The following is a 22,740-nucleotide window of genomic DNA, read 5'->3' on the forward strand; positions in this document are numbered from 1 at the left end:
ACAAATTGCAATCAATCTGAGTTCATCTGCACAGAATTCAACTCATGAACTGTTTGCCAATATTCATATACTGTATGACAAACGTTGCTTAGTACCTATTTCAGTCTGCAGTTAAATTGCTTTCTTGCAGCAACTATGTCACTATTTGTGAAGCTATATCTGAATTAAATCTGAGGATCTGGCTAAAGTCTGAATGTAACTAAATGCAAGAAGCCAATTCTGTTCATATAGAGTGTTTTCAGTGGGAGAAAATTTTCATTACTTATCCAAGTGACATCTTCAGTCTCAGTTGACTGCAAGTTTCTCCAAACTTACAAACAGTACTTTTGCATAACGACTGAAACCAGCACCACTGCTTAACACTGAGCCACAAGATCAGTTTCATGACCGTTCCCCAACTCTCTGTGAATCAGACACATGGTCATTGTTCAATGGTCATGACAATTTGTATAATAACTGATCAAAAACCAATCTCTGGCTCCAGATGAACAGAATCAACTTCCTAGGATTTCCTTACTGGAATCAAGACTCATTTGCAGAGGAATCTCTGAATTTTCTATTATCAAATCTGTCAAATCTATGGTGTTCTGGCTGGAGTCTGAATGTTTACCACCACCTAGATGCACTAAAATTGTTATAAATACAACAACTGACTGCAAGTGGTCACAAACGGGGGCCTTGTCTTTTGAGTCATTTCAAAGTTCCTTGCAAACAGTCGCAATAATTTTGGTTGTGCCACAGTCACAAACTACTGTTTTCCATAATATGACTGTAGTGTAACTGAGATATGTTACCACTTTTGCTGCTAGTGTCATTGTTGGTGCACACCACTTTGTTTAATTGCTGTATTTTTTGCAAACTCACACACTCATTGATGTTTTTCTGTGCATTGTTCCTCTGGCTTTAGGATGGTTAACAACAGTCGACTGGACACCAGCACCACTTCAGCAATAGAGGCCTCAGCTTCATCTTCCACCAGCTCCTCTGTGTTTGCAGACACAAGACTGGACCTGTCCAGCAACAGAAAAGAGGACGGGAACCCCACTGATCTATCTTTGGCAAGTCAAAGCCAGTATGTGGAAGACAAAGAAAAGCTTGACACCAAAAAGGATCAACAGTTCAGCTGAAGCGATTGTGGCCTCTTGAGATGCTGTGCTAGGAAGTGATAAGATTGGGTAGGATCAGTGCCGAGTAGTGGGATCAGTAAATAAGATGTCAAAGGAAACAAAAGGTCGAAACAAAAAAAAAAAAAGAGTTTTTATGAGTTGGTGCATTATTAGATTTTAGATGTTACATATATAAGTATTAGGTTGTGCTGCATAAAACGGCTAAGCTCTTTAAATGGGCGGTCCCCTAGGACAGATTTTAATATATTGGTAACCAATAGTGAACAGAACTCTTTATTGCTGACATTCTGGTCAAATCCACAGTAAAAGTTCCCACCTAGATAAACTCCACTATTTATAGAGAATGTTGTCCAAAATGAGAAACTAAATTTTAGCATTTTATTATTTGAAGCACCTTTCACACTCCTCCCCTGCTGATTCAACACAGTGGTACTGAAATTTTACCTAAAACAAAAAGGCGTGAAAGCATTTACAGCTGTGACCCACTGTAGACCAAGCTTTTCTTATATTTCATCAAAATTTCAGAGGTTTGTTTTTTTTTTTTTTTTAGTGAAGTGTGTGGAAGTATTTTTGGAGAAATAGTGGCACCTTATGTATTTGAGTAAAATCACAAATCTTGTTCTCTCCCTCTGCAAATTGCCCCAACGTTTGATCGGAATTGCTATAATTTTTGGTCCCTTTAGTATTATACTATGTATAAATCTTTGGCCTGTGGCACCCTTTGCATTTTACTTCTACTCCTTTTGGTTTTTTTGGGGTTTTTTTTTTATTGTCCAGAAATTCACTGTGAAAATCATAGAAATAATGGGATCGGCTTTAATCTCCTGTAAGATATTATGTTGAGTGTAGTCCGGGTTTTCCTTTGCCCTCAGCAGATCCCACAACGCCTCTCCACAGCCAGCTGATTTATTGTTTTTTTGGTCCAATAATTTTAGAATATTAAATGAAACCGTGGAACATTTTACCTTCATACTTTGAAATTCTTCCGAGTTACAGCCTCCCCAAGTACACGATGGTTGCTATTGCCACTTTCTATTTCATATTCTAGCCTTTTTGAACCCCCATAACCTGTAAGGGACAGAAGGATCTTTACAGAAGAATAAAGTTATCATTATTACTTAAATTGATTTCCATAGCATGAAGGTAAAAAAGAAAAGCAATGTATAAGTACCACTCCATTTGTCATTCACCACGATTTTGCATTGCTTCATTGAATATACTGAAGTTATTATACCAAAAAAGGCTGATTGTGAGGTGGAAGTGACTTTAACATGGATTGACCTAGTGATTTGTTTAATGTGTCATGACCTTACCTGTGTCCGTTAAGGATTAGCCTGGATTGCAACTACCAGTTTTACGATCAATGGCAACTTTTCTGAGAGACAAAGATTACACTTGTCTTTTCAATGCAAAATGTGTAATCAGGTGTGCCTGAAATCCCGCTCTCTCCTCGTCCTCTGCGGAGGAGTAAGAGTCCACGCCTCCGCCGAGATCAGGAGGTTCTAACCGTATTGGAGTGGTCTGGTTCACTGGATTACACTGTGCACGGGGGATCGGACCACGCCAAGTGTCAACCCACCACAGCTGTGTTTCAAAACCAGTGCACAAGTGCCTTAAAATGCAGCTCCCCTTACGGCCGCTATATGGCTTTTGATTGCTTTAACAGTAATAAGGAAAACACCAAACGTCCCTCTAAAATTTCAAGTTAAAGTTGTGTGTTTTTCCGCAAGAATTTGCTCTATATGAATCTATTCCAATGTGTGCCTTATTGGCAATAATTAAGATCAGATCAGATCGAGTTAAATTTATCTTTATTGTAATTGCACAGAGCAAGTACCAGAAAAGTAAAATGTGATTTATCATGTAGTGCAAAGATATTGAGACTTTTAGCGTAACCAGATTACCAAAAAAAACCTATTCTAATCTAATCCGCCAGATATAGTTTTAGTCACTCAACTATATAGTGCATTTTATTTCTTTTGACCTCCCCGATCCACTGTAAGCACATGGGATTTAATTAGTTATGCTCACATTATTGAGAGTTCGATAAGGAGGATGGTGTGTATATAGAAGGAAAAGCTGCTTTTGATTATTTTTGAGTGTTTGTTTCATGTTTTCGCACCACAAATGATATCCCGGGCTAAACTGAGTATGTTTGCAGCCTTCTTTGTTTCTTTGAAAAATGTCTGGACCTTTCACTGTCACCTCTGTTGATTAGATTATGGAAAGGTTGCTCTACTGTATTTGTATGTGCTTGCGTTGAGCATTCAAACATAGGCTTTGAAATGTCTCTTCAGAAACACATGGCTGAGGCTAAGGGAATGGCCCTGTTTTGCTATAGTCTCCGGCCCAGTTTTAAAAAAATACAATGAAAAGACAAGTGTAACCTGAGCAGGAAGCTCTGAAAACATTTGTTTCTACGTGTATAGGAAAAATCTATAGGAAAAATATGAGACAATGTTAAAGATTCACTGTTTTTAAAGGTCTCAAATTCCCTGATCTTAAAGACCTCTGGAATTTTTTTTTTTCTGTTTTGACGCACCTGTCATAGTCTGCATTTGTGTGCTTCTTGTTAGACAAAGCTGTTATATAATTGTTAATATTGACAAAAGGCAGAGATTGTATTTGTTGGAAGCTGCTGCTTGAATGCCCATAAGCCTTATGAGAAGTGAATAGCAATGAAGTCAAATTTGCATCCAACTCCAATAAGACCAGCAAGAACAATTAAACAGTCTGGAGAGGGAAAAAAAGAATGGCTAATAACTCCAATGTTAAGAGGGACACGTAATAAAGCAATGTGTTCTTGGTACCAAAATATTTACCACGCCTGATGTGTTTGCTGCTGGAATCGGCTTTCATAAGCATTGAACTGTTGATGGAAATGGCAAATCTGGGTTTGAACCATAGACTTGTTCTATGGGTTGAACTTGGACGAAGTACATGTTTGCAGCCATGTATAGACAACAAAACTACTCGTTAAGTGTTTTGAACTGTGGTGTTTCAGAAAGGATAACTTAACCCTTTTTTTTCTTTAAGTGTTGACTCTTTTTTTTTTTTTTTTTTTAAAGGGAAAAAAATAAATCTAAAGATCATAGCTAACCCTTGGGGGGCTTTGAGTCCCCAATCGAACATTATTATCCTGTTGTGCAATGTCTGGTTCCAATGGAAATGCATCCCTATTTTGTATCGTAATGGGAATGAGCAGATAGGAAGCACAGTGTGGTTGTACAATAGTAAACATAAAGGAAATTAATGCAATTCTCTACTGATTGATGGCCAGGGCTTTTACTGTTGAGGAAGAGACAAGTAAAGAATAGTTTGCTTTGGGAGCATTTACCTAAACTGTTCTATTTCTGGGCTTGACCATCATCAACATCTGGATTCCAGTTCCTAGTGAGCCTCTTGACCTGCTCTAAGATTTAGCTTATTCTTGTCCAAGCCCAAATCTGACACACCGTTATCTTCTGTCCATGGCAAGTAGGGGCACCAGCTCATGTTCTCCAAGTGTACCCTTCCATCGTCTACCCACTCAACAGTACCATAGGTGGCACTCTGAGAGTCGGACTCCCCGGTCCTTCTAATACCCTCAAACCAGTTGAGTTGGTGCTGAATCTCAAAGCCCTTTTTTTCTGTTTTACTGAACCAGCTTGTATCCTTTTTTTCTTGAAAGCAAAACTCTTTGAAAATAGTTGTTGTAGAAATAAGCTTTGTAAGGCAGCTTGTTACCCAGCTTGAAATCCCAGGGTTAAACCAGATGATAATCTGGGACAATGTGGGTGATGAAGCTGTCGACCCAAAATTGTTTGTTGTTCTGTGATCATTTTAATAGAGAAGGACTATGAATCCCTCACTGTGTGCAGTCTCTAGACTGTAATGTTCCCAGTTTACCCAAAGTTACGCCCCTGCTGACAACACACTGGATACTTGTATATATGTTTAGTTTGTTTCCAATGCATTTCTCCTTTCAGACTGTTGTCTCCATAGTTTGACACTAGAATCTCTCCTTCTTGCCTTTCCCCATATAAATCTGATTACCTGATGGTGGGTTGTGATGTTGCCTAGAATGATTGTTTACAATTTTATTCCATTTATCTCTGGATATTCTGTAAATATTGTAATTCATTGTCTTTTTTTAACTTGATAATAAAGTTATCAGATAACAGTTAATTGTTGGGTTTTTTCTATTTTTTCCAATTTTCCTTGCTTAGCACAAAGGTTTAGTTAAAATACAGAGCTGTGGAACTTGAACTAAAAACAACTTTATTAGTTTTGTACATTTGACTTGATATGTTTGATAATGTTTTTTGGAGCTATTTAAATCAGAGAATTGTGCTTTCTTTATTAAAGTTTAAAGTAAGTATGCAAATGGACAATAGGGATTAAGTGAATCCAAAGGAACTACAAAGAAAATTTTGTTTCCCTAATACAGTCTCCTTCAACTATTTTGATTTAAAGGTGTTAAAGTGACTGAAGTGCAGACCTTCAGCTTTAATTCATGGGAAGGTTTTACGAAGGTTTTTCATTAACTGTTATTATCATTTATACAGTCCCCCATTTTCAGATGCTCAAAAGTAATTGGAAAAAACAAAAAGCTCCAAAAACAATCTGAATATTTATTACTTGGTTGAGAATCCTTCTCAACCTGCCTGAATTCTAGAACCTATGGACACCAAAATCCCTGAAGTTGCTGCTTGTATGTGGGACATCCTGCAATCGTTGTCTCCAGAAACTAAAAAGCTGCTCTGTTGGGTTGAGATCAGGTGACTGACTCAGCCATTGAAGAATATCCCATTTCTTTGCCTTGGGAAACTCTCGGGTTGCTTTTGCAGCTTGCCTTGGGTCATCCTTCACTTACACTGTGAAGTGTTGTCTGATCAGTTTTGCAGCATTCATTTGAACCTAGCAGAGCCTAGCCCTGTACACTTCAGAGTTCATCTTGCTGTTTCTATCAGCTTTCACATCATTAGTAAACACGAGTGACCCACTTTTGTTGGCTGCCAGAGTGCCTATGCCACAATATTGCCTCCAACATGTTTGACAGATAATGTAATATGCTTTGGATCATAAGCATTTCACTCTTCCTCCATACTTTTCCTCTTCCCATCATTCAAGGGCATGTCCATCTTGGTTTCATGAAGTCTTTTTAGTTAACCAAAGAAAGAATTCTGCGATCATCCCACTTCACTTGTCTCCTGTGCTTTTCCAGCCCTTTTTGGTGTTGCTGATCTAGTCAGAGCATTCTTTTCCTCCTTATTTTATTTTTTGCACAGGATTTATTGTAATAGGCTGCATGCTGCCATCAGCCCCGGCTGTGTGCTTAGGGATAATTAGCAAAACTTGGCACAACTACAGTACATGCTGCACTGAAATAGTGAAGATTGTTTAAAAAATGCAGTGGCTATGTCAGCATCATCACTGTGTGCATTTTAGCTTACACTGCGTGTTGGCTTTATCTGACGGTACCAGCCACCACCCAGATCCGGAAACCACCAGCAGTAGACATTTCACTTGCTCAGATGGAAGACTGTGTTTGGATTCTTTGTTCACACATCTGGTGAATTATGATTCCAGTTATATTCTGTACTTTGTAAAACTTTAATGGTTGGCACTTAACTTTAGAGCAATGTACTCAGCAATGTTTTGGATTTCCAGTGTAACACATCTCCCCAGTACCAGCCAATAACAGTGCCTACACCTTTTTCACAGGAAATAGCTTTGGGCTGAGAAGGCATCTCAGTGGCCTTCAGTCTGTGTTCCACCCTTCTCTCTCTCTCTCTCTCTCTGTGTCTCTACACCACTCCACACCCTCCAACAGCTCCGCTGACCAAAACCACAGATTCCTGCAAATACCAGTTGTGTCTGTTGTGTACTTGTGTGAGTCCTTGTGTCTGTTTATTGCACATGCATGAAATGCTGCAGCTCTGGATGTCACAAGTCACCGACACCAAAGGTACATTTAGCTACGCTTTCATGTTCCACGAGCTCCTCATTTTCTCACCATTACGCTGGACCAAGAGGCACCACTCTGACTACTCCATTATCGCTGTCTTCCTCCAGAAAGCCTTTATTTTGCCGCATTTCCTCTCCTGCCTGCAACGTCTTGATTTCACATGTCTAACATCATCTCTTAAAAATATCTTGAAGTCACCAGGGATCAGACTGTAATCTCTGTGGCTCTTCACTTCAGAGGGGGGCTGACGGCAGACTGACGACCCCTGGAGACAGGAGCAAGAGTCACAGCCACAGTGGGAGAGGGGAAAGGAGGACACTATTGTTTCTCGTGCGGCCGCTGCTGAGTGGAGCAACATAAGGAATGCCTGATGAGCGCTCGGGCCAAGGCAGGCGAGGGCACTGCCCCCGTCGTAATAACTGGATGATAGAGGGAGAGGATTGAGTGGAGAGAAAGAGGAGGGGAAGGCAGGATACAAGGAAGGCAGAAGGACAAAGGCAGTTGAGAGGAGTGGTAGATAAGGACAGACAGAGTCATACAAACAGTCATTGCAGGTAAGAGGGAGCGATATAAGAATAAGGGCGAAATGACCTGGGGAAGAGACCCCATCGGCCTCCAGCATATCATCTTTGCACTCAACAGTCCTGTTTAAAGTCAGGGCTGGGCAGCTGGACGATAGAAGCCAATAAAACCTCTGAATGCTGAGTGCTGGATGGGTGATATTGAAATTCCTCTATGCATGCCAGAAGGACCTGGGATTGTTGAAAGGTTGATAACGGAATAAACTGCCAGCTCATGTTTACTAAGGAGAGAGAGTTTTTCCTAAAACGTCAGTCTTGAGACAAATGTAATGAACAAGCAGCAAAAACATTCAAGTAATGCATTGCATGCCAGTGGTTACATACTGCAAGCCTTCGCATCTGCTCAGATGATGCTGTCCCTGCTTTGAAAACAATTTGCATCTAATTTGAAGAGGTTAGTACTGTAGAATACGAGTGTATGCAACAGGCTACAATGACCTTTGAAGGATTAAATTGAAGATATAGGCCTTTTTGACTTGTTATAATGGCTTACTTGGTTACTTAGTTTGTTACTATTTTAATTTCATGTGTTTGTCCTGTGTTGACAAGGCAAAATGCATACCATGAAAAAAGAGCTGTTAACACTATTGCACTGAAAATTGTTTTTGTGTCTATTGAACTATCCCTCATTTATATTCATATTTTACAAGGAAAATGGGAAATAAATGCAGCAATTTATTGAAACATATGCAGACATAACCAGCAGTAAAGTATATGAGACGAAAACTGAGTTTGTAAAATAAAACCTTGAAAGTCAATATTTGGTATGACTGCCTTTTTCTTCAACAAAGCCAGAACTTAGGCAGGCTTTCTTGAAGTAGCCTTCAGGAATCGCTCTCCCGGCTTCTTGAAGGACACTCAAAGCTCTTCTTTGATCATAGTCATGCTGAAAAATGAAGCCTGCTGAATGAATGCTTTCCAGATGGTATTGCACAGTGGATCAAAATCTGGTGGTGCTTATCTGTGTTCACATTCAATTCATCAATTTTGACAGATGGTTGTAGATACTCTCTCCTATATTCTGTTGCAGCTGATTTTCAGTTCGGTCCAGTCTTTTCTCCCTCTTTCCTGATGAGGCTTCAGTGAGCAGTAGATGGATCAACAGCTATCAGACCTGTGTCAGACCTATGATTTTTACTTCCTATTTCTTAGGAACATGACTTTCAGATACTGTTCATCTGCTGATGTGTGTGTGTGTGTGTGTGTGGGGGGGGGGGGGGTATGTTTGTTTTTTCTTCCTCCACTTGTCTAGTTTCATCAAAATCTTTAAGGACACAGTGCACAGCATGCTGAGATATGCCAAGTTTTCAGCTCATAGATCTTTGGGACTCATCTCATTGGTACAGAAATATTATTTCATGCCTTTCAAACTGTGTTATCTTTGGCATTTTTTGTAGATTTAACTAAAGAAATGGGAACAAATGATGTGCTTTTGTGACAGGCTGCTAGTAATAAAGTGCCTAAAGATACAATTTAATACAATTTGCCAAGATGTCTGTTATGTGTAGAAAGACACTGTGTTCATCGCTCGAGTTAAGTGTTTTATTGTGGTTAGTGAGTCATACGTAAGTTAAGTGGTTCAAGAAACAAACAAGCAAACATTTCCCTGAAAATGGTCACGTAAAAGGACTGAACATGAGTGAAAAAGCAGCCATTGTCCAAAGAAAAACTTTAAATGACCTTCAGAAAGCCAAGACCTGCTCAAGACCACTTTGAAAAAGTACAAGAAAGTCTGGCTCTTTCGAAGCAAAATATAAACTAATGACAGGTGACTCTGGACTTTTGCGCAGTACCTTACCCTGTACTGTATTACAAATAAATGAGTAGAAAAGAAAGGAAAGTTTGCAAGCTCACCTGGGGACTAGTAGCTGGGGGAGTGGCTTTTTATGTGTATGCCCTTATGCATCACATGAAACAAAATGAATGATGAGCAGTAAAAATGTTCTTAAGTAATGTGCTTAACTGTACTGGAGAATTTCTGTTTTCTGCTAATTCACATTCATCTCCAGTTAATGCTGGATTTGCAGGTATTATAAATAGCCATAAAACATCAGCTTATAAAATATGTTTTTGCATGTTATTGAAATTATAATCCACAAGACTCTTGGCTTACTTAAGTTTTTCTGCGTCATTTTGCCGATTATACTTGTGTGCCTTCAGTTAATCAGCTCGCAGTGTTTCTGCATTGTAATACTTCATTGGAATCAAGCGTGTTGGAAAACTCATCAACGAGCACACCTGAGCATTGTGACCAATGCTCAATTTACTGCAGTACCGAAGCAATCCAGCAGGAGCGCTGTCCGTCAAGTATTTAACATAGAAGAAGAAAAGCGATACGTCATGGCGGCTGACAGTTTACGATGATTTAACGAAAACAGTAAAGACTCGTGCAAGTTGGATTTAAAGCGTTTAAACCGGACGCAGGAATAATAAAACTCCACCGACAAAATGCTAATAACTTTGAAGACCTTACAGCAGCAGACTTTCAAAATCGACATCGATGAAGAGGAGACGGTGAGAGTTAATAATCATGCATTTTGTGACAGGGGAGTGGAATGGGAGTTGAGTATGTCCTGAAATCGACATGATTTGTTTTGACCATTTCCAGTTTTGGCGTTTTATAGGCAAGTCTGGGTTATAACGTAAGATTCTTTTTGGATGCGTCTGACGTGCATTAGAAGTTCGGCTTAATGCAGATGCGCATTATTTTTAAAAACCAATCAGGAAATTGTTTTTGTTTTCAGCATTTAGCCGTAGCCCACTTAAGGCTCCAAATGTGAGTGTTACGGGGGGCGGGGTGGGGTTGACAGGTTAGCTTGAACCTTACCATTTTAGTGTTTCTCAGTCTTTTTATGTTAGCTTGTAAAACTTATTGTAATTGGAACATTTGGGTTAAGGTAAAACAAGAAAACATTGGTGCCATTTAGAGAAAGTAGTGTTATTTAAAGTAATTAAAACATGTTGTACTTGTTATTAAGCTTGTATAAACTCCCTTTTGTCTTTGGGCAAAGATATAAATCTTTGAGCTAGCGTTAGCTTTAACCGTCGGCTACTGAAGGCCGGCTGGCTACAGCACATCTCATTACATCTCATTCTAATATGATTAACTTTAGTGCAGACACTTTACTTTTACTTTCGACGTGCTTGTATGCATATTAGTCGCCAGATTATAGTTGCACTGCTTTTAAATGTATGGTTTTGCATAATCACCGATGACACAGCTGACACAGTTGGGTCACACTTTGGACTTTTACTCCTGTTAGCGTTGCAGGGCTGGACAAAATGGTGCCAGTAAAACATCTTAATGGTTTTGTTGGTAAGGGATGAAAATATGAAGTAAAAATGCATGTTTATTTCACAGGTGAGGACATTGAAAGAGAGGATTGAGCAGGAAAAGGGGAAGGAAATCTTTTCAGTTGCCGGACAGAAACTGATTTATGCTGGTATGTTATATGCTCTTGTATCTTCTTAACTTCTTTCTTTCTTCAAGGAAATATTAATTTTTTAAAAATTACTTTATTCTTTTAGCCCTTTTTAAGCACACAGTTACAAAGTGCTTCAAAGTTTGGATAAAATCACACATTAAAGAAAAGCGTCAAACATGCCAACATTGGCTTACATTCAGTCCTACATACACACAACTCCAATAAACGCATAATGAAACATGAGTGAACATTTAAGAAAACACTAACAGTCGTTTAAACTACACTGGTCCAGAATTTAGGAGCTACAGCCTCAAAAGTATGATCACCTTGAGATTTAAAATGAGGGCGGGGAACTGTTAAAAGACCCTGATCAGATTATCGAAGAGGTTGACAGCTGTTATAAGGTCTCAGTAGTGTTGCTATATATGCAGGAGCTGATTTTTTTATTTGTATTTTTGAGTTGTAGGCTAGGGCTTTTTTTAGGTTTACAGTTCAATGAAAGACGACCATTGCAGAGCCATTGAACTGACTGAAGTTGTCCCAATTTTTGTTGCTTTTTGTATGTATGCTTTTAAACCATTATTGGTATTATTGGCTGTAGTCACACAGCCCTAATGACCAGTTAGCAACCTGCTGTCAGCGACCCACTGGTTATCCCCTGTTGCTAGGGAAAATGTGCATTCCCTGACCAGCTGTCAAGTGGTTGCAGGAAGTTACTAGTAGTGGCTATATGGAATTGGTCACAAAAAGGTATTCAGTGCTGCCCTGAAAACCTTTGAACTTTAGACACTAAAGCGTTGATTATAGTCTCAGGGTTCGCTCAGGTCCTCATGACGTTTCATTGTCACACTGTGAGTGAGAGTTGAGGGTCTGTGCGGATGTCTACATGCCTGACTGTGTCTGGTGATTAGCAAATCGTCAAAAACAGTTGGGCAATCACAGCATCGCAAGGCGACCAGGGCAGAATGAACACTAAATTTATCCATTTTGTTAAGAACCAATTTATCCATCCATGGTACCCACATCTGTACAATTCCCCTTTGAAATAATGCAAAGACGGTCACACGCGCAACAACTCGTGGAGGGAAATTGCCCTTAGCATCAATGTTGGCATTTTGAATTGAGTCGTAGAGGGCCTGTACTTCCGCTATACGTAGACCCCCAGGCAACTACTCATGTGAAATCAAGTCCTCTAGACAACCTTCAAATGGGCTTGTAAATACTATAATAGGATTAACTCACACATCTCCAGTGTGCGTGAACACTGGAGATGTGAAAACATTCATCTGGTCTTTACATCAGTCATGTCTTAGCAGACTGCTGCGTTTGCTTGTAGTTAATATGGAAGACAACAACTTGTCTGCAAATACACTTGATGTACAAGCTGTGTGTTAAAGAAGCTGTGCGAACTGTAAACAAAACATTCATCTTCAAACTAAAGGTTGTGTCTTTTGAAACACGTTGGAGTTGCAATAAAGCACTGCTTTTACTTTGAAGGTGAATGTTCTGTTTCTAACTTGTGTTGCACAATCGAGTGTTTGCGGACAACTTGGTATCTTCCATGTGAGCTTTTGGCGACCATGATAGTCGGCTAGCAAACAAAAGAATAATGAGGGTGCAGTCAGCAACCTCCAACAACCGCTCGTCAACCAGTGAATGAATACATATTTTTTTCCTAGCCTTCAAAGGGTTTCCAGGGTTACTGGCCAACCCTTTGTTGGGCTGACTAGGCTCTAGGGCTATGTGACTGAGTCCTTAATCAAGTATATTCAGGGAACCTGTTGCAATTGAAGTCACCACAAATGCTAATTTTCCTTTGTTTAAATAATTTTTGCTAGTGTCTATATTTCAAAAAGTGCAATAGAGGGAAAAGCTGCATTAAAAATATAGATTTTTGTCTCCCTCAAACTTAAGTGACACAGCTGAGCTTTTGTGTTTTTGAAAACCATCGGGGGCTCATTGTACTTTAGAAGCTTTGTCTATATAACAATACTGTATTGCCATTTAGACCTCAGGGTTTTGCTTGACCTGCTAAAAAATTCTCCGACATACATAAAGTACAAAACAAAAGCCGTGTAGCAAATCATATCATGAAGAACAAGTTGTGGTGATAAATTCAGATGATTCATCTGTTTACTGACATAGTTTGATATTATCTGTTGTTGAGGTTAAGGGAGGGAATGCCCTGAAGTTTTGACTTTTTTTTTTTTTTGTGTTACAGGAAAAATCCTCAGTGATGACTCACCGCTCAAAGAATACAAAATCGACGAGAAGAACTTTGTGGTCGTCATGGTGACAAAGGTTTGGGAATTAGGAATAGTTTTAGTAAATTGCAGGTGTTCTTTGTCAAGCACATCTTGTGATGTTTCTGTAGAACGCCATGTCCTTGCATATTATGAGTAAAAGCTCATACTCGACTATGATTCGGCATTTCCAACCACTTGTCTGCTATTAAATATCCTCTTCTGCACAGGAACGAGTGCTCACAGCATGATCAGTACAGTATGGATAGAAGGTCACTGTTTAGCTCTGCTGTCTATTCCACTGCATGGAAAATTAGTTGTTCCAAGCAGGGATTATCCTCAAAACGTACAAGAATTACTTTTTTACGATTTTTTTTTTTTTAATTTTTTTTAAATTTTTTTTTTGGGGGGGGGGGTTGTTTTTTGTTTGTTTGTTTTTTAACTCTATTGTGCTACACAATGGTCCCCTGCCTGTGAAAATGTGTCTATAAGAAATAGGCTGATTGTAGCCTTCAATAAGTTTGTAAACTCTCCAACCAAACTTAAAATAGATTAAAAAATAAAGTGCAGAAAAACATAAAACAAAAACAAAAAGTTTTAATTTGTTAATTGGCTCTTTTATCTGCACTTTCATGTGAGCTACTGTACTCTTTCTCTCTCCACTCCTGTGCTCCCTGTTTCGCAGAGAATGTGCAGTTTACACTGTGTGTCTGTAGGCCTCTAATCTTATTTGCTCAGCAGTGCAGAGTAGTCTAGAAAAAATACTGATAATAAGAAGCCAAATATTGCCCAAAATATCAGAACCCCCTCTTCTACATCACTTCACAAACTTCACACTGGAGTCCTGAGGAATACAGCCGCCACAACTGAAATAGATTGCACAGTCCAGAGCAAAAGTAGGCCCAACAAAGGTAATGAAAATCAGTTTCTCCTAATGATGAGTAATGTAAAAGTAGCACAATTACTTGGGCTCTGATTCATGTTTGAGGCTGAGTTGTAAGCCACAGAAAATGAAGGCAATGTCTTTGTGTATTTAAAACATGTTGTTGTTTTGGGTATGAGCAGGTGCTTTTACAGTTTTATACTTTGGAGAATGGTGTAGTTCCAAGTTTAAGATCCATGAGGTAAAATGCTGATTATGAGAGAGGAGCGACTGCAGTGCCAAAATTGTTGCTTATGTATCTAGAAGCTATAGGTTTATGGTATTAAAAAATGAGGGCTGTCCCAAATACCTACATCAATAGTGAAGTTTTGGGCCTTCTAAGGATTCACATAGTCACATAATCGGCTACAACCTTAGAACTTTTTATATCCAAGCAATCGTTCAGTGAGCAAATCCTTGTCTTTGGCTGGATATTTCCTGAGGCTGTCTTTTTGTTGCTCACACTGTCTGACCCATAGCAGCCCACTGAGCTTCCTAAGGAATCAGTCCCAAATTCCATGTGATGCGACAGCTGATCCAGCAGAGAGCAGCCTTAAGTAAAATACAGCCCAAATTTACCATTTTGATTACAACTAAAAGAGAAAAAAAAAAAAACTACAAATTTGTTTTGCAGCCTAAAAAAGCCCCCGCTGCCTCACAGCGTTCAACAGCAGTGCCTGCTCCCAGCACTACAGCTCCAGCTGCACAGTCTGATTCATCATCCACTTCAGACAAACCAGCAGAGCAATCTTCTACAGACGACAAACCAGAGGAGAGCCAGCCTTCAACAACTGAAGCATCTTCCACTTCTGTCGGGTAAAGACGGGCTGATGCTTCTCTTTAACTGTTCAGTGTGTGGCTTTGAGAAACGACTTTTAGACCTAATCCAAGGTCTCCTTCTGTTACAGACGCTCTGGAGATTCAACAAACTTAATCAGTGAAGCAGTTTCAAATCTAGGTAAGCTTGTTTTTGTGAGGTTTAGTATTCTATTGCGTTCTATTGTTGTTGGATTTCTATTTTTTCTTGTTGTTGTATTTGAGGGGAAAGATTTTATAATGGCTAAAGTAGGGCTGTTTGATATAACAATATATATCGGATGACTGTATAAAAACGTCTATCATTTCCTTTTACGCTATCGTTTGTTTCGTGGTGTCACAAAATAAACCATTTACGGCAATAATTTTTCATCGTTTTGATGGTCACTGTAGTGGCTATATTAATTTCTTAAAGTTTTCTCTTTCTCTTATATTTAATATAACCACACTACGGACGGACAAGCGCCTGTTTTTATGCGTTGTCGTTAGCAACAACAACGGTAAAACCATCGCGTGTCCGCTTTTTTATTTTCCTTTTTTTTTTTTTTTTTTTTTTTTTTTTTTTTTTTTAAATGACATCAGAAACAGCAGTATGCGACATTACGTGATGGCAGAGCTTCAGTTCATCCTTTGTCATTTTTTTTTATTTTCCACATAAAGCTTTCACAATAAAGTTCAAGATACTGTTGAGACTTTTCAAAATAAACTAATTCACATGAAAGAGTATGCAGTGTTTACGGATGAGAAGCAAAAAAGAGCCGCCAGGTGCTAAAAAATAAACCCTAGACTCAAACGTTGGAACGGGCTTTTCCCTGCAGCACGCCGTGCAATAAATATTCACAAAGAAAATAGCGGCTGTTACAACTTATGTCTAAAAATGTATCGTTTCATGCATCGGTTAAAACACTCGACCCCAGGTACATGACGCGCAGCTGGAAACACTTCACGCAAGTCGAGCTGCCCGAGATTCACAGAATTTAAAATGTTAATTTTTTATTTTTTTTTATTTTATTTTTTTTAATATCGTTATCGATAGATGTCTTATATCAGGATATGAGATTTTGGTCATATCGCACTAGAGATGGCACGATACCACTTTTTTATGTCCAATACCGATACCGATATCATAAATTTGGATATCTGCCGATACCGATATGAATCCGATATAGTGTTTTTTAATCAACAAAACTGTTTTTTAAATATCTTGCTGCATTTTGTATAAGTTCATACTCAAGTTTAAAACAACAACTACACTAAAGCTATTCTGTTATACCTGTATGCAAAAAAAAATATTTCATAGTTCAGCAATACTGATCAATCTAATAAACTTAAACCTACACCATCCTCCCTATTCTGGTATTTTAAAGAGTACTTAGCATAAATATTAAGCAACCTAACTAATAGGGTTCCAACTCCCAGCAACAACAAAAATAAATAAATAAAAAATAGGGAACCACCCCTCACGCTCCACCTCATGATGCTTAATCGACGTAATCAACCTTAATTTGATGCAGTGTGAAAAAAAATGCACAGAAATCAATTATTTTTCAAGAAATATTAAATAGATTCAACATCTTTCTTCAACAAAATTGCAGACTGCACAGATGGTACCTTCCCAAAGGAAAAAGTACTATAGCTTACTAGGGTATATATATTAGACTTAATAGTCACTATATACAGTAATGGACTTCTATTCATTTTGCATCAAATTAAAACTTTGGGTGTCAGATAATTATTTATTAAAAGCTTGACATTTTAAATGAGAATAAGAAAGAAAAGTATGTCTTTGTGCCCCCTTTTCCCTGTTAATGCCCTATCGGCCCCCCTGGCTAAACTTTGCTAGATCCACCCCTGCACAGTTACCAGCGTCAGCTACGTAGAAAAAGATCCTGGAGTAGAAAGTAATATTAAATACATTCTAACAACAGCTGATCAAGCTTAAACGTGCTGCTGTTGTTCAGCCGCTGGTTTCCTCTTTCTGGTGCAAAGTGGGCCAAAAGCAAACTAGAGACACGGACTCGCGACAGAAAAGCCGATCAGCTGATCGTTAAGCAGTTTCATGATTGAAGTAGCAGCAAGAAGAGGCAGTCGCTTGTTAAGCTTAACGCAGGAATGCTTTACAAACATTCAGAGATGGACTTACAAACTTGCTTTACTTCTCTCTGGATAACTTTGTCGGAGATGAAATGCCGGGTTGCTAGCGAAGCTCCACATGCTATCCAGACCACCGACAGGTCCCGCATGCCACAGCTGCTCTATCACGTGATGCATACTGCTCCGACGTGCTAACGTTCTGAGGCGAGTTATGGCGTGTTGCAAGTTTTGTGAGGTGCTTTCGTGATATTTAATGGATCGGATTACATTTTTTATTTTTCTCCGATATCCGATCCAGTAATTTAGGTCAGTATCGGACCGATACCGATACGTAATATCGGATCGGTCCATCTCTATATCGCACAGCCCATGTCCCTGTTGAAACCGAACATATATGCAGATATTGGGTCATTACAATGTTGCACCATTGAGCAGAAGTTCCTAAGTTTACTACATTCTTCTAGAAGTGGCTGATGACGTACTAAATGTCGGAAAGCAAAACTTGACTTTCAGTTTGTAATAACGAAATGTTCCGTCTTTGTGTTTGTATCCGTACAGTGACAGGCTCTTCATATGATGCCATGGTGAATGAGATGATGCTCATGGGTTACGAGAGGGAGCAGGTGGTGGCTGCTCTGAGAGCAAGCTTTAACAACCCCGACAGAGCTATGGAATACCTCCTCACAGTAAGAGCAGTGAAATTTTTAACAGAGTATTGTATATTCAGTAACTGTGTCATAGCAAACAAACAGGTGTATGTCATCAATTTCCCCACAGGGTATCCCAAGCAGAAATCAGGGTAATGCATCAGGTCGTGATGCAGCGGCGCCTCCAGCGAGTGGAGCTCCAGCTGTACCTGCAGGCAATGCTAGTGCTCCTGCCAATACTAGGTCTTCACCAAGTGCTGGGGGAGGTAAATGGCCTTATATTGTTCTGCAGCTTCAATGAAAAAATGTTTTTCTTTGTTCTTCTTCCTGTGGCTCTTTTTTTTTTTTTTTTTTTTTTTCCCCCTTGTCTTTGTGTCTTTTTTCTTTCAATTTTTTGCCTGCGCTGTGTGACTCATACTTGTAGGCAATCCACTGAACTTCCTAAGAAATCAGCCCCAATTCCAGGTGATGCGACAGCTGATCCAGCAGAACGCAGCCCTTCTTCCCGCCCTGCTGCAAGAGATCGGCAGGGAAAATCCAGAGCTGCTGCAGGTGACAGGACAGAGCCTTATGTGTCAAAAAATAAAAATGTTGTTGGAAACATGGATGTAGTAAAGGCTTTTAACATAATTCTTATTTAATATAATTAAGGGGTTAAAAAGTCACATTTCACTTAACAGGTCACTTGACCAGTTCATACTTCTACTTACTCAATGCAAGATTAACTGTTTTTCCAGTTTGGATAGAATACACCTTCCCTTTGGAAGGCCTGATATCAGTGTTAAGTTGATAAGCTATATCCCTTACTCTGAAGGAGGGGCTCAGAGAATCACTCTTTTATATTTGAGGAAGCATCAGACTGAATTTAAGCGTTACAACAAATAATTTAATGAAATAATTCTAATTTAGTGAAGTGGTATTTTTAACATTTTTTTTTGCGTTGCTCAGTTCAAATGTATGTATTTGCATTACTTTCTTTTAGCTAGTTGGGAATCACTATCACAAGTGCACATCTTTACCGTGAAACCGAAATCGTATAAGTTGAAGAAGATGAGTCCTCAAGCTTACATAATGGGAATTTGAAAAGCACCATGACTGGAGATTTTCAGTTATGGCAGATGTGAAATACCTCTGCTCAAACTGCTCACACTTTGCTGTTAGCTTCTGCTATGCTGTTAGCACTCAAATTCAAAATTCAAATTCAAATTTTATTTGTCACGTACACAGTCATACACAGTACGATATGCAGTGAAATGCTTAGACAACTGCTCGTGACCTAAAGGGGGGGAAAAAAAAAAAGGAAAAGGCTATGAATAAGATAGGAAATAAATATGAAAAATTAAAAAGGGTAAATTTAACTAGGAAGGAATAAAATATAAATTAAGGTTAAAAATGAAACAACTGTACAACAAAATACACAGTATAGAACTATATAAGAATGTATGAAGTAATATAAAAAATAAAAAATATATACATACATACATACACACACACACAATAACAGCAGCTGTACAAGTATTAACTGGAAATGAAGAATATAGTGACCAGAGTTGTGCACTCCACATTATGTCTTGTGCAGTGCAAATATGCTTTAAGTGATGAAGTGAAAACAATGTCCAGAATGTTCAGTGTGTGTGTAAGAACCATATGTGTGGGTCAGTACTGTGTGGTGGTGTGATTGAGAGACCGTATCGCCTGCGGGAAGAAGCTCCTCCTCAGTCTCTCTGTGTTGGTCTTCAGGGAGCGGAATCGCTTTCCTGACCTCAACAGAGAGAACAGTCTGTTGTTGGGATGGCTGAGGTCCTTCACCATCTTCCTGGCCTTGGTCCAGCACCGCCTGCTGTAGATTGAGTGCAGGTCAGGGAGCTCAGAGCGGATGGTGAGCTCAGCTGACCGCACAACCCTCTGTAGAGCTCGTCTGTCCTGCATGGTGCTGTTCCCGAACCAGGTTAAGATGTTTCCCGTCAGGATGCTCTCTATGGTGCACGAGTAAAAGTTCCTGAGCACCTTGGAGGGCAGTTGGAAGTCTCTCAAGCGTCTGAGGTGGTAGAGACGCTGACGGGCCTTTTTCACCACGGTGTTGATGTGACAGGACCATGACAGGTCCTGCGTGATGTGAACTCCGAGGTATTTGAAGCTGTCCACTCTCTCCACTGGGCACTCGTTGATGACGGGGGTCTGGTAGTTCCTCTCCTGCTTAGTGCTGAAGTCCACTATCAGCTCCTTTGTCTTACTGACGTTTAGGAGGTTGTTCCTCTGGCACCAGTTCTCCAGATTCCTAATCTCCTTCACGTAGGCCGTCTCGTTGTTATCAGAGATCAGGCCCACCACGACGGTGTCGTCAGCAAACTTGATGATGGTGGTGGAGCTGGTAGTGGCCACACAGTCATATGTGTACAGAGAGTACAGCAGGGGGCTCAGAACACACCCCTGGGGGGCTCCAGTGCTGAGAGTGGTGGAGGCTGAGACATGTCCGCCCATCCTTACTGCCTGTGGTCTACCAGTTAGGAAGTTGGAGATCCACTGACACATAAATGACCTGAGTCCCAGATGCTCCAGCTTGGTGGTGAGTGTGGAGGGAATTATGGTATTAAATGCAGAGCTGTAGTCTATGAAGAGCATTTTAACATAATTCCCCCTTCTAGTGTCCAAGTGAGTGAGTGATGTGTGGAGGAGATGAGAGATGGCATCGTCTGTGGAACGATTTGGACGGTAAGCGAACTGTAGTGGGTCCAGTGTGTCTGGTAGTGAAGAAATGATGAAGTCTCTGACCAGGCGTTCAAAGCACTTCATCACTACTGAGGTGAGGGCTACAGGGCGATAGTCATTGAGAGAAGCAGGGTGGGGTTTCTTCGGGACAGGAACAATGATGGACTCTTTGAAGCATGTGGGGATCACCCACTGAGATAAAGAGATGTTGAATATCTCAGTGAACACAGGAGCTAGCTGGTATGCGCAGTCTCTGAGGATACGACCTGGGGGTCTGGTCCTGCTGCTTTCCTGGTGTTCACTCTCTTGAAGGCTCTCCTCACATCATGCTCGGAGATGACGAGCACGTTTCCGGTGCTGCCAGTATCACTCCTGCCAGCAACTGTTACACTGCTGCTGACTCACAGTTGGCAAGGAACACAGAAATGAAGAATTGCTTCAGCCTGTTGTGAGCATATCTAATCTGGCTTTTCAAGTGGGGAATAGTCTGATATACTGTCCATATATCAGATCAGTTCATTCCTAACTTGGCATATTAACAAGTTTAACCATAAGATTAGAAAAAAAATTATATCAAAATTGCTCTACATTGAGAGCAAATTGTAGAGTGATTGTCTCCCCTTCCAGGTTGTCTCCTTAGGCACCTCTGGACCGTTTCCAGAGTAGTTTCTGTTTTTAGTACGCGTCCTAGGACTCCAAATCTGATTACTTGCACCACTTCACCATGGATGACCAAGGTCTGAGTCAGTTCATCGAGTTAAGAATGCAACAAAGAGCTTACGACATGAATTTGTCTCTAACTATAAACTATAAACATACAGCTCTGCTGTAGCCTGTAGCATAAAGGGGTGTCTGAGGAAGAACATTAAACTCAAACCACCTAAACTGTGACACGGGCTGTAGTAGCAAAAGCGCTGGAAGTAGTGGAGTGCTGCCATGAGGAGACTACTTATAAGGGGAGCGCAGACAAATTGACTTTAAGTCAGAAAATATGTATTTTTTTTTGAATTTGTTTATTTTAGAAGTGAAACTTTCTGGCTTCATGTTGTGTTGAGTTGTGTGACTGCACAGCAAATTCATGAGATTCCAGCTGCTTTGTGCAAATAAACCTTTAGACCCTTGGTGTTTGCGAGTCTTGTGACTCTAGGAAACTACTATACCTAATCACCTATTTTTTTCTAATTATAAAATTATCGTTTGTAGTCTTTATTTTTAATGTATTATTTATTTCTGCAGTAGAGAGTTTCCATTGCTATGGAGTCTTCTTTTTATCTACCACACTAGGAGATCAGCAGCCACCAAGAGCAGTTCATTCAGATGTTAAATGAACCCGTCCCAGAGCCAGTGCCAGGAGGTGGCAGCAGTGGAGCAGGAGGAGGAGGAGGAGGAGGTGGCGGCGGCGGCGGAAATCAAATGAACTATATCCAGGTCACACCACAGGAGAAGGAGGCCATTGAGAGGGTGAGGAGAACGACACATGGATGACACATGACACATTTTCCATAATTGCAAAGCTCAAGGCTCCTTTACCAAACATGGTGGACTATCTATGTGAACCAGTTTCCCTTACATGTCACATTTGTGCAACATTTACTCAACAAAATGTCAAATGAAGGGATATTACTGACTGGGGAGTATGTATTAACGTATTGATTGACTAACTTTAAGCTATGACTCTCTGATTCCAGCTAAAAGCCTTAGGATTTCCAGAGGGACTTGTTATACAAGCCTACTTTGCTTGTGAGAAGAATGAGAACTTGGCTGCCAACTTCCTTTTACAACAGAACTTTGATGAGGATTAAACAAGCCATCTTCATACCACTTTCTCTATGTTTTGATTGCAGATTTTTTTTTTGATAAATGTGCACAATAAGCCTTTTAGTTTCCAAAAAAACTATTTTATTCACCACTTCCACGTTCTACTTTCTTTGTAACACTGGATCTTTATCAGCTGGTGGCTGCTGTACGAGGGGAGGATTTTGTTTGTTATTGGTTAAAAATGAAGTAAAAATTAAATTACAATAATTTTGCATCAGAAATAATCTGTTTATTATTTGTTATACTTAAGACCAGTATGTTTTATGTTAAGTTTTTTTTCTGTTATGTGAGATGAGTTCTGGGTTCATCTGAAAGGTTCTGACAGTATTCATGCACTCTTATTTGATTTTTGGAGTTGACTTAAAATGGAGATTTGAAAAATTAAAGTGTTCAACACAAGCAACTTGG

The 22,740-nt window shown here is 39.7% G+C and overlaps 2 protein-coding genes across 4 annotated transcripts in view; both read left to right on the forward strand.

Annotated features, from left to right (window-relative positions):
- Nucleotides 1–5,289, forward strand: part of znf462 (zinc finger protein 462) — a 55,265-nt gene extending 49,976 nt beyond the window's left edge. For both annotated transcript variants that reach the window (XM_086300915.1, XM_086300916.1), the window contains exon 13: nucleotides 908–5,289. In XM_086300915.1, coding sequence (XP_086157041.1) covers nucleotides 908–1,127 — 220 coding nt within the window. In that variant the 3' untranslated portion in view covers nucleotides 1,128–5,289. The remainder of the gene's footprint in view (nucleotides 1–907) is intronic.
- Nucleotides 5,290–9,958: 4,669 nt separating this feature from the next.
- Nucleotides 9,959–22,735, forward strand: rad23b (RAD23 homolog B, nucleotide excision repair protein). Of its 2 annotated transcripts, none has more exons than XM_086300919.1 (10): nucleotides 9,959–10,172; nucleotides 11,020–11,101; nucleotides 13,305–13,384; nucleotides 14,883–15,064; nucleotides 15,157–15,206; nucleotides 17,717–17,844; nucleotides 17,936–18,071; nucleotides 18,230–18,357; nucleotides 21,799–21,975; nucleotides 22,203–22,735. In XM_086300919.1, exons 1-10 carry the CDS (start codon nucleotides 10,107–10,109, stop codon nucleotides 22,314–22,316), a joined length of 1,143 nt encoding a protein of 380 aa, XP_086157045.1. In that variant the 5' UTR covers nucleotides 9,959–10,106; the 3' UTR covers nucleotides 22,317–22,735. The 2 variants fall into 2 exon arrangements, with proteins under 2 accessions (XP_086157045.1, XP_086157046.1); XM_086300920.1 differs by lacking the exon at nucleotides 9,959–10,172 and adding an exon at nucleotides 10,472–10,555.
- Nucleotides 22,736–22,740: the final 5 nt, after the last annotated feature.

The sequence above is a fragment of the Aulonocara sp. 'chitande type north' Nkhata Bay genome, linkage group LG7 (genome assembly GCF_057382095.1).
Source record: "Aulonocara sp. 'chitande type north' Nkhata Bay isolate Kocher_YH1m ecotype deep benthic linkage group LG7, A_spYH_male_GT1.1, whole genome shotgun sequence".
Classification (NCBI taxonomy): Eukaryota; Metazoa; Chordata; class Actinopteri; order Cichliformes; family Cichlidae; genus Aulonocara; species Aulonocara sp. 'chitande type north' Nkhata Bay.

Bases quoted from the DNA above. Each gene is read 5' to 3' on its own strand.
- rad23b (XM_086300919.1), top strand. From the start codon at position 10,107: ATGCTAATAACTTTGAAGACCTTACAGCAGCAGACTTTCAAAATCGAC. The intron at 17,845-17,935 runs GTAAGAGCAGTG...ATTTCCCCACAG, and splicing joins CTATGGAATACCTCCTCACA to GGTATCCCAAGCAGAAATCA. The intron at 21,976-22,202 runs GTGAGGAGAACG...CTCTGATTCCAG, and splicing joins AGAAGGAGGCCATTGAGAGG to CTAAAAGCCTTAGGATTTCC.